The sequence below is a fragment of the Athene cunicularia genome (genome assembly GCF_003259725.1).
Source record: "Athene cunicularia isolate RWA chromosome 6 unlocalized genomic scaffold, athCun1 chr6_part1, whole genome shotgun sequence".
Taxonomy (NCBI): Eukaryota; Metazoa; Chordata; class Aves; order Strigiformes; family Strigidae; genus Athene; species Athene cunicularia.
Window position 1 is genome coordinate 1,292,886 of NW_020799105.1, and position 12,057 is coordinate 1,304,942.

The 12,057-nt window shown below is 36.6% G+C and overlaps 1 protein-coding gene across 29 annotated transcripts in view; it reads left to right on the plus strand.

Moving 5' to 3' along the window:
* Positions 1–4,841, plus strand: part of KCNMA1 (potassium calcium-activated channel subfamily M alpha 1) — a 529,533-nt gene extending 524,692 nt beyond the window's left edge. For 16 of the 29 annotated variants that reach the window (XM_026850996.1, XM_026850999.1, XM_026851010.1 and 13 more), the window contains one exon: positions 4,076–4,841. In XM_026850996.1, coding sequence (XP_026706797.1) covers positions 4,076–4,230 — 155 coding nt within the window. In that variant the 3' untranslated portion in view covers positions 4,231–4,841. The remainder of the gene's footprint in view (positions 1–4,075) is intronic. The other 13 variants (XM_026851000.1, XM_026851011.1, XM_026851016.1 and 10 more) reach the window with 1 other exon arrangement.
* The last annotated feature ends 7,216 nt before the right edge of the window (positions 4,842–12,057 follow it).

The following is a 12,057-nucleotide window of genomic DNA, read 5'->3' on the forward strand; positions in this document are numbered from 1 at the left end:
GGGGGGGGGAGGAACGACACACAAACACACACAGATTCATTTAAAACTACAAGTGTCACAAAAGGAAAAGTAAAGCATGTTTAAAACAATTGTAAGGTAACCTGGGACTATGGTGGGAGTAGAGATTTAGTAAATCTTTGTGTCATGTTTAACTAGTGCTTTCTTTGCCTCTGCTCAGAAGAGAGGGTGTTTCAGTGACATTTATTCAAATGTGATTACTCTGTCCAGAGGTAATGACAGAAATTTTAGAGCACCAGAACAACAAATCTGACAGAGAATTGCTTGAGTTTCACACCAACTGAAGAAATCTGTATTTTAATCATTTTACTTCAATTATTTATTTTTTATGCTGCAGGGAACCATCTTACACAAGATGTTAATTTTTATTTATTTGTTATAAGAGCATGAAGCCTTTAGAACTTCATGGACCCTCTAGGATGCTGATAGACCATTGCAAATGCAGGTGTTTGAGAGGAAAGTAAATTATTTCTGCTTTCTGATACATGAAGTTACTGAGCTGTTCCAACATCTCTCAAGTTATGCTTCAAAAAAAAACCCCCATCAAACAGTGTAGGAAGATCGGGGATTCTCTTGAGCTCTTACAAAAATAAAATAGGAAACTATGCCTGTTCTCATTGTAACACAGAAACACATATGGTAAGGCTTAGTATGCATATGCCAAAAGGAAGAGAAACAGACTGAACATAACAGATAGCTAAAAAACAGTTGGTTAATGTAACAATATATAAAGACTTTTAAAAGGGTTTTCTGGAGTGATTTAAAGGAAAGAGTAAGTTGTTTAAGATATGTTAAAATTCATGCTAAGACTTTGAAAGATATATCAGAGTGATACTGAGAGCATAACAAAAAGATTGATAAGTGTGTAAGGGATTCAAGGACATTTAGTAACTTGGAGCAGAACCTTAGTGCCCAAGAGTAAAGATGACAAGTGTCAAGCTCACATTTCAAAGGTAAGTATAGAGGTCGATGGACTTTCACGGGAGATTCATCATTATGTGGTCAAAGACAATTTTAACAGCAGAAAAGAAAAGGAAAGGTAAAAAGCTGGGTCCAAGCATTTGATGCTGGAGATAATAATGCCTGGATCAAGATTCCAGCACTGGCAAAAAGAAATCAGAATCTACCACTTTCTGCATTTATTATTTATTTTCTGCATTTATTACTTGCCAGGTAAAGGCAAAAAGAGACTTGATGGTGCATTTTTTAAAGATAAGCTCCCTGGATAGGAGTTTTATTGTAAAGATTAATATCTAAATAATTGCCTTGTTTTGAAAATTCCAGGGAAAGCAATGGAGATGGAAATGCTTTACACTGGCTGTTGAGAAGCACAGTGCAGTTCATCTCTGATCCTAAGCACTCTCACAGTTCTCCCCTTTTTTGCTATGAGGTTGAATGAAGTTGTACCAAGATCTGTTTGTAAGGAAAGTTTGTGCACCTTATGTTAAAAAAGAAGGTAGAGATAAAAATTCACAGTGCTTAACTTGCCTCAAAATCATTTTAAACACAAACCATTAAAAAACTGTTAGTTTGAAATTGTTTATGTGATCTTGCAAGGCTTTTAAAACATGATAACCATCACACTTTACACCTCTCTGAAAGGTTAGTTTAATCGTAGATCACATAAAATTGGTTTCCACAAATGCATAATGGTTCATGTGTCACACTTGAACTAAATGGTTTTTTAAATGGAGCTGAAATTATTTTGATGTGTACACATTCCCAGATTTTTTTTTTTTCTACAACCTTTCTTAAACCAGCCCCCATCAGGAACCATTCCCTTAAAGTCTCATTAATAATTCAGATGTTCTGATGACTTTAAAAGATCTTTTTTTTTTTTTTTTTTTTTAACTGCTTGACAAAAAGATAAATGAATGTAGAAAGAAGCAGTAGGAGCCTGGCAAGCTGTAGATCATCTCTGAACAGATTGTAACTTTATCATTCTGTCAGGAAGAATAATTTAAAGCACTTAATCAGTTAGCTTCAGTGTGCAGGATGTAACATTATGAATTCCTATCGTCCAATCTGTTCAAATCAAAGGGAACTTAATTATAATAGGTAAGAGAGAGAGAGATGGGAGACTGAACATTGTTGAGACTCTGGCAACTTTAAGGGGGCAGGGAAATATTTGCCCTGATTAGAAATGAGTAGGGTATTTTAAAAAGAAGTAAAATAAATTTTAGAAAATTACGAGAAAAATAATGCAGTAGTTCTGTTTACCTTCATTAATAAGCCACTAACAATTAATACAAGCCCTTTTTTCAATTTAAATTTTCTAAAAAGCATAAGCACAGATAACAAATACATCTGAAAAAAAAGAGATGGATTAAACCCTCATGCGTTTGCAGTTTGTTGTTGGGGAGTGGGAGTGTTGCATGTAGATGCTTAAAATCCATATCAAGTATAAGTGTCTAAATTTCATATTCACAAAAGTGACTGAGCAGTCCGGTAATTCTGGAAATCAATCCACTTCTTTAGAGGCCTAACTTCAAAGCCGGTTGCTTATTTTTATGCATTTATGCCCAGATATTTGTCCTTTATTCTTCCTGGTCTTCCAGCTTTTATGCTCAGTCCTTGGGTTTCCGAGGTGGATTTTGCTTTGCTTACTTTTATTTTTTTATTTACTTAAAATGAGCACTCCTTCCAATCCTGCCCTGATTCCAGCCCAAATGCATCAGCATTTCAGTGGTTAAAAAAAAAAAAAAAAAAAAAAAAAGTGGCAGTTTGTATTTATGTGAGACACTAAAGCTTCTGAAGCATTTTGGGTTCCCCTTTGAAATGATATTGTACATCTCATACATGTAAGAAGAGCAGCTCTGATGTGGCACACATTAAACCTTGCATGTAATAATGAAAATGTCCCAGTTGCAGAATCCCATCCCCAGAATCATCTGTGCCCACTGCTCTGCAAACCCACCTCTGGAATTTGGGGAAGGAGGCTTGAGAGTGGAGACCCCATGTTCACAGATGCTTGTCAAAGCACAAACACCTAATGGCCATAAGCCACTCAGAGACTTGCAGTTTCTAAGTCTTTGAATAGACCTATCTTGTAAAGTTGCACACCTGTCATTAAGAAATTATAGTAGCAATTGCTCTCTAAAGACCTTAAGATTTTTTTTAGTGAATTTTGAGAAGTGTTTGTCCACAGATGAACTATGCAATATAGTGGTTACAATCATCATCAGCTAGTGAATGGCTGCAATGCTACAGCCTCTCAGCATCCTCACTCTCCCACATTGCTCCCAGCCCACCTTAAATCAGTACCATAAAATTCTTCTGTTCATGGAAACACTGCCTGAAGATATAAAAGGAACAGCTTCCCTAGTAATCTTCCTTTAAGCCTTTTGCCTTGCTGTCACATATCCCTATCAAGCCATTCAGTATTAATTGAGCCCCTACTACAGTCATCTGCAGCCTCAGGTATGTTCCATACTCCTTCCCAAACTAGAGAGTTCAGCAGCTCCCAAACAGCCAGGTTGCTAAATAGCAATATAATGGCCATCCCGTGCAGGAATGCAGCCATCTGGCAGCATGAATGCAAGCCCTATTTATTCTAGCACCAACTGCAGAAGTTCTTTACATTCTCCTGCATCATTTCTGAGCCAGTGCTAGTGACCACACCGAGGCTGAATATGGACTCACATGCTCTTTTCTCTATTACCCTTATCCCATCTGCTCTCCCTGGATTTTCAGTTCAGCCTTTTATTTGTATCATTTTTTCAGTAAATGAATCAGAGGGTGTTCACCTGAGCATGAAGAAAAAAGAGCTCTCTTACATTCAACAAGCAAACCAGTATATCAAGTTTTCTTTAGCTTATACTATCAAATCTGCAAACATGTCATCCTCCTTTCATGAAAAGTATTTTCAGAGGTATTCATTTAACATGATGCACTGCTACTAATTAGTCAAAGCCACCTTCTATTGATTGCCTTTTTTCTATAAACTTTATTGACTGCTCCCCCCTCATTTTTTTTAATGTTTATTTGTATATGTGCTTCACTAATTAAAACTCTAATTTTCCCTCCTTATTCTGTCTCTACCCATTTTGCTCCTTAGCAGAAAAGAAATGGTTTACAGATGAGCCGGATAATGCCTATCCCAGAAACATTCAAATCAAGCCCATGAGCACTCACATGGCCAATCAGATCAATCAATACAAATCAACAAGCAGCTTGATACCACCAATCAGAGAAGTTGAAGATGAATGTTGACTCCTTCGAGGCCAGAACTATTTTTCTAAAGCCTGACAAACTTCATGAATGGTGATGTGACATTTATTCCTCTTACATGCTGAACCACTGATGGAGAAGTTAAGAAGGGCAAGCTTAATGGGAAAAGAAAGTAGACAGATCTTTGTTTGTCTGCCTTCAATACTGCTTCCATGTATTTTGGAAACTATTTAATTTATAAATGAACATAATCAAAACTAGTCATGTATAGCCTCTAGCATTTTAAATTATTTTTATTTATTAGAAAAAATATCTATTTTTCTTTTTTTTCATTGTCAAGTATTTTCCCTTAAAAAAAAACCCTGCATATGTGGCCAGACTCCTAAGAATTTAAAATAAACAAACCTCAGTCTTTGGCTTAAAGGAGAATGATGGTCACAGTTATAAAGATATGTAATTAAGGGAGACAAATGATATATTTACAAAAAGGAAAAAAAAAAAAAGTCCAACTTGTATTTTAGTAAATCAAAAAAAAAAAAAAAAGAAAAAAAAAACAGTTCACCAAAATGTTTCTTTACTGGAGGATGTGTATTTTGTTCAGCATTGACACCAGCTCTTAATAAACTGAACTTATTTATTTTCAAACTTGAAAGTCATATTTTTGTACATGTAACGTTGTTCTGAAATATTCATTGTTTTATTACCATATACAGATCATCTTAATTGCCAGTTGTGTTAAGGTCCAGTAACACACACACACACACTGTGTGCACCCCCCAAGCATGCATGTGTGCTCACACACACACACACAGAGAAGCCCAGCATCCTTGCTAACCTTCTGCAACACTGGTTTAGTGAGTATCACTACCCTAAACCAAGGGCTGTGCAGATAAGGTGCTCGCAGGCAGCACTTGCTATAAATGACAAATCTGGCAATTTCACTCCACTTCCCATTAGCCATCAGCAGTTGCTAGTTTCAGAAAGGCAAGCTTGGTAATGCCTCTTCTTTTGCCATGTATTACAGTGCTTTAATCCAGAGTGCATAAATAGTGCATGAAATCTTAAGTTATAAACCTTCTCATCTACCATATTTTGTTTGGTTTTTACTTCATCAGTGCTGATGGCCATGCATCAGTCTTGTTTATTTGGTTCAGATTCTTCCTAGTATGTACAGAGGTTTAGCTCCAGATCTTCGCACTTTGGTGATAGCTCATACCTTGGTAAAAGGCATACTGAATCTCCTTCCAGTGAGTTCAGATCAGGATAAAAAATGCTTTAGCCTCAGCTCTATAATCTCACAACATGTTGTTCTCAGTTAATTCCTGTACCAAACAACATCTTATTTTAGCAGTTGCTTTTTTTTTTTTCTTTAGTTTATTTTGTATTTGCTGGGACACCACACATAAAAGTACAGTAATAACCAAATCAAAATAAAAGTAATGAATGTATTTATTATGATAACTCACAAAAGGCCTTTGATGGGTGCCTTTTGTGTTAACAATTTCACAAAGTTGCTAACAAGCTTTAGAGCCATCAGACAAAAATGTGATGTTGCATATCTATCCACCAAAGCATTTGATGTTCTAAATGATTTAGTAACTCTATCTCAAATTAGCAACATCTGATACAATTGTATAAAGGAAAATAAAAATTAAAAAAGGAAAAGGCTGTGCTAATAAGGATTAAAACAAAAATATAGGACCCAGTCATCAGAAAGTCATCAGAAAATTTTCATTGTGCAATTTAACTTTAGGCTTTGTAATTTTGCAGAATTGTTAAACACCACAATAAAACATACTGTGGTACTTTTATCATTAGAGAAATATCAGTGAATCAAACAAATACAAAGCAAATTAATTTACTGTGAAAACAATTATGTCCACTATATAATCCAACATTTAAACTAAACTATCTCAGCTTTAATGTTTGTCCACTGGCTGCAGTACAAATATAACCATACTAACACCTATGAGGCTTTATTCTGGAGTGAATTCTTGGACTGTGACTACTTTGTTGTTACATTTTGTAGACTAGCTATTTAAAGACAGTAACAAGAATTGTTAATACAGTATCTGTAAAATTGGATTATTTAAAATATTTCACTCTCCTACAAAGTAACAAAACAATTTATGCAGTTTTTCATTATTATTTAGACGATGTTTAATCCATTTCACAGTCCCCAAAACAGAAGGTGAGTCTGGTGCGTTCTTCCAATCTATGCTGCTTCAGCTAGCGACATATTATAATCTACATCCAGTTTCTGCGCTGGGTCATGTGAAGCCTTTTCTTTGAAGTCAGTGCTCCTTTTTCATTTATGAACTGCATTCATATTATAACCAGAGTGAAAAAAGCTGGTCCTGACTATGGGAGAATTTTTGAAATTTGTGTTCAACTTCACCAAGCATATTTTTTTTTTTTTTTTTTTTTCCTTAGAAGGCTGGTGTAGAGCATGGGACATTCTATCATACTTTATTATATACAGTGCCATTTCTGAGTGCCCTTCCTTCAGAAGTGAGCATTCACTGGATAAAGCATACTAATGAATCAAATATAGCACTCCTACACAGCTAAGGTTTGTGCATGTCTCTGTCCAGTTTAACTGTCACACCCAAAAATATCATGCTGCTAACTGTACATAAAGATTTGATACACTTACGCTCTCTCCCAGAACAGATAGTTCCATATGTAACAACAGATAGACAGAACAATACCTGTAGAGAGCAAGCAAGGCAGAGAGACACAGGCATAATTACTGTTTTGCATTTCCCATTTATAGAAAAACTAAGAGCAATCAATAATCTTTTCTCACTCCTCTTTTTGATGATCAAAGATGCAGAACTGACTTCTGGCAATTAGATGAAGGAACATGTAGAAAACCTGTTTGGAGATCTTTGACATTCAGCCATTAACAACTACAAAGCCACCACCAATATTTGGATATATGAAGCTACATCAAGGGAAGTGTCTGAGAAAGTGGCTTAAGTGACAGCTGACAGACCACATGATGAGTGGTGTAGAAATAAGTTTTATATCTTTATTAATAATTCTTAGTCCTCAGTTGTGTTCAGGACTTCTTCGTCAGCAGTCGTCTTTCAAAAGACAGCAAAAGGGGAGTGAGGTGGGAAAAGAAAAAAAGAAATTCAGCTTTTTCATTAACTGCATGCACAATTAGTATAGGCAAAACAATTCAAAACAATTTCTCTTTTTTTTGGTAACACGAGAGAGAGGGAGAGAGAGAGAGAGAGAGAGTGTCTGTATGTGTGTCTGCATATATGCATGGCCACACATACACACCTATATATATGTGTGTGTGGATATATCCATGCATATATATATGGGGGCATGTATGTGTTTGATACAGAGTCATCACAAGAAGGTGGTCATTATTTTGTGTGGGGGTGGGGTGAAGAAAGACATGAAGAAAAAGAAACTATGTGACTTTTACAGACTAGCACATGGAGGAATATTTCCTCCTGGTTTGACCAAAAAGCAGCCGTTCCTGCTAGTTATACTAGTGGTGTGCTGACAGTACACTGCACAAACCTCTCTGAGTGCTGAAGCAGGCATGTGATCCTGGCCCCTCCTCGCACCCACACCCATGCTTCCACAAAGCCAGGAAGTCTGCTGTCTCTCTATCTTGTGGCTATTATTTTAATTTATCTCATGAAGCCCATGAGCACTAAGATTAAAGGATAAAACTGTCCTCTGATAGGATGTTGTTTGGGTGCCAAGTCCCAAGCACAGCAAAAGTTAAGATGTAAAGAAAAGAAGATATTCAGAGTCTAAATACAATTTTTAAGGCCTCAATGTGACTGTCTTTTAGTGTTGCTTGTAAGATGACAAGTATAGCATGTAGTTATTAACAGGGAAAAAAAAATATGCAAACATTTCCTTGTACTTTTCAAAAACGTTGTCACCACTGTTTTAACGGTGCTTCTTCTTTCAAATCAGCATTGATGGCCAAATAGTAGTAAGCATTTGTGGCAGAAAGTACAAACCCCTTGATCTAGGGTTTGATCAGTTAATTATATATAGACAACATTGTTATTCCACCTGTAACACAAAGGGACCCTGCAAGGCCTACTAGCCCAAGAGCCAGGAGCATAGGTACAGAGACAGCAGGAGGTGGGAAGGACAGGACACATCAAGGTCCTGTAACAACTGTAATGTGGCTATTTCCAATTTATCTTTGATGGGAAAGCCAGTACTGCTTTGCAAGGTGAAGGCCATGAGCTTCAGTATAATGAGGATTCTGTGTAGCCTTATTAAGCCACACAGATGTCTTGAAAAAGTTGATGAGTCTTCAGCAGCTTACAGGCTGTTGTAGCAGCTGGGGCTATACAAGAAGCCAGGTTTAGCCATACTAAAGAATTTTTTTCCCCTATTTTTGAATTTTAAAGAAAAAGACCACCCAATGTATCAGGCAGCATGGATATGAAAAAACTTAATTGGCCTCAGCCAAATGTGGACAAGGGTAGAATTAATTTGCATGTAATGTACAAGAGACACGACAAAAGTATTATCTGTAGCCTTTTATTACAGGTTGTTGGGTGGTGGTGGAGGTGATTGTTGGAGCTTTTGGCCAGTGTAAGGAAGATTTGCATTTCTTGAACTTTCCACAGAGTAAGAGAAGAGGAAAGTATAATAACATGTTCTCATTCAGAGAGTACTGGTTTTGTTGTCTGTGTAAACTACATCTAATAACTACATCTAATAACTACTGCAATAACTGGCTGCATAAACCAATGCATAACAAAAAAAAAAAAAGAGGTAATTTAAAAATGAGTAATTAAGCATGTTTTCACTGCTTGGTCACGCACCGGTGAATCCATAAACATGCTAGCAACCGCCCTGTTCTAGCTGACTCATGTGGGCTCAAAGTTAAAGGCAGAGTAGGTGCTTAAACAAGGTCATAAGGGCTTCAGGATGCCAATGTATTTGACATGAATACATACTGAGTTTGGAAGGAGAGGTATTTTGTTTTTAAAGCTGTTAGCATTGTAAATTTCTTTAGCACCAAAAGAAGTGTGTGTCTCACCTTTCAGTTCTTGTTTTTAATGTGCTTAAACAAAATAACTTAGTATGTGAAAGGCAATGAACAGGACAAAGTGTAAACAGCAACCTTTTCCTGTGTTATAGTGGATTGGCCTGGTAATATCTGTCAAAGTCAATAGCAGATGCATAGAAAAATTAAGAAGAAAGAAGAGTTCTTTCTTTAGATTTCTTCTTTTTGGTTTTCTCTCCCTACCATCTGAACCACCAATATCCCCAAAATATGAACAAGCACTTTTTAAATTTTAATTTTTATTTTTTAATTCTAAGGGTATACAAACAATCCCAGGCTTAGGGAATGATATGGGGTTTTTAAAAATTCAATATGTATACACACCAGGTCTCCTAATATTCAGTTAGCAGATGTAATATTTGTAGTATTTTCGTACTGAGCAATACTAGTAGGTGTGGGGACAGCCCCCATCAGAAATAATGAAAGGACTGGAGTAGCTGTTCTGCTGTGGACACTGCCTAGGATGTTACATAGGCCTATAACATTGACAGTTCTGCCCCAGCATTTACCAAAGCTATATTTATATAAATAATGTATCTATTCTGCACAGATATTCTCTGCTATAGAACATGCAGCCACATTGAAACTGTATAGTCTATAACATGCAGTAGTCTATAACCAAGTAAATTCCACTGAAGTTAATAAATAGGACTACTGGTCTAATGTATCTGTTTTATATAATAGTGTTCTACTGTTAACTGGCAAAAGGAGAAGAACATCATCTAAGAAGCTAAACACAGTAATGCTGCATCAAATTAGAGCCTTAGTGAGGTTGAGAGAAAGCCTCTTACTGCTTAAGTCAATACATTTTAGAGGAGAGCTTTGTAACTTAAAAAAAAAAAAAAAACAAAAACAAAAACAACACAACATATAGCCAGTTTAATACATGTAATAGAAAAAATAGGTTTTTCAGAAACCAAAAATTTGGCATATGAGCATTTTGTTGACTGGACAATAACTAACAGGAACCACATGAAAAGGTGAGCAAAAGTTATCTCAAGTTTTCCTTAAGCAGCAATTAAAAAATGCCGCTTCTGCCATGGAATAGCTTGGAACACACACGCTTAGTCAATGCAAATTATCTAACCTCTGCTCCCCAAAGAAGAAAAGTTGATATAACTTTAACTTTTGCATTTCTATAGAGTTCAAGGCTGATTTTTTTTGTCCTTCAAAAAAGACACACACATGCAAATACATATACGCAATATATTTTGATGGCTACGTGTGTCTATTTAGTTATAATTTAGGAGTAGGGATGGGGGGGGGTACATTGAGAACCAGCTATCATCTTAAAAGCTCATAAAGAAAAAGGAGTATGACTTTATCATTTTACTTTTTACCATTTTGGGTTGGTGAGAGAGAACAAACGCTGGTGCTCAGAAATGATCTACCTGACTTTGTCATATGTAATATCCAGTGATAAATATATTGTCCTGTAAAAAGGGTTTGTACATAACTTGTACATGGTTTCATTTTGTATTTTTCTCAGATTAAAATTTATGTATTTGTGTTCTAAAAGAAGGAGAGATTGCTGTGTTTTCTTTTTTCTCAAGACAGGCTGTGTCCCATAAAGTTATGCAACACATATCACCAAGTCATGAATAATACTTTATTCACAAAACCAATGCTATGAATACTTTGAACTAAGACAAACCCAGCTGTCTTTCTTGTTCACTCTCCAGAATCAGCCCCTCCTTAATGATAGCAGCTGCCATGGAGGATGCTATGAGGGCTATAAGTGAATAATTCCACAGTAACAACAAACATAACCCTAATACCAGTTATGTGGTCAAGGGCAATTATAATCTGGTACAATTTAGCTACTTTATGTGGTTGAACAGAACATCTCATGCCATTTTTAGCTCTGATAGGCCAGGTTATGATGGATTGATAATTTTGCTAAGCAGTCCAAAGACTTTTGAATCTCTCATGATGAGTACATTTAAAAGTTATTTGCAAGATTTGGAGCACAGGATCTAGATATACTCCTACATGCAACTGTATGTTTTTAAGTTTAAGCTAAACTTTGTCTCCTTTTGCAGTCTATAAGACTGTATTCATGTGGCTTGCCTTCTGCTATCTAAAATAATCTTGTCTGATCGTTAATCTTCTGTGCAGCATCATCACCACACTGATTTATAATCAGCCGCAGTGTGATAAACCTTGTTTGATTCTGAATCTTGGAATGAAGAAGAGCACTGCAAAAGACTTAAACATCCCAAACCCCTCCAAAATACACATACATAATTGGTCCTCACTCAGAGGTAAATAGCATAAAGAACCTGATATAAAATGTTACACTGGTGTTTTCTAAGAAAATAGAATATTTCGAGGGAGGGGAAAAAAAAAAAAATCAACGCAGAACAGTATTTGTGCAAGGCTATGGAGAACTGTAACAAACAGGCTCAGCACCAGTGAAGCAAACTGAGTATACCTTACTGAGGACACCTGTCAAAATCATCCTTAGGTACTGGCGAAGGGAGTTTATGGACCATAAAACCCGTGATGTCTTTCTAGAACAGTGCAGTGAAAGGACTACTCAGTGTTAGTAAATCTGCATGGAGACTGTGGTCTGAACTCAGCCGGTGGGAAATCGCAACGCGCCAGTTGCTTACTCCCCCCCTCCAGGTAAATTGGGGAGGGACAGGAAAAAAATAAATCTGTAGGTTAAATAACAAAAATTTACCAGCAAAACCAGCAGTAACGATGGCAGTTTAAACCGGGTCAAGCGCAGTACCGGCTCAGCGAATGGCGAGCGGCGCAGGGCCCGACCCCAGCCCGCCCCGCCAGCCCGAACACCCCCC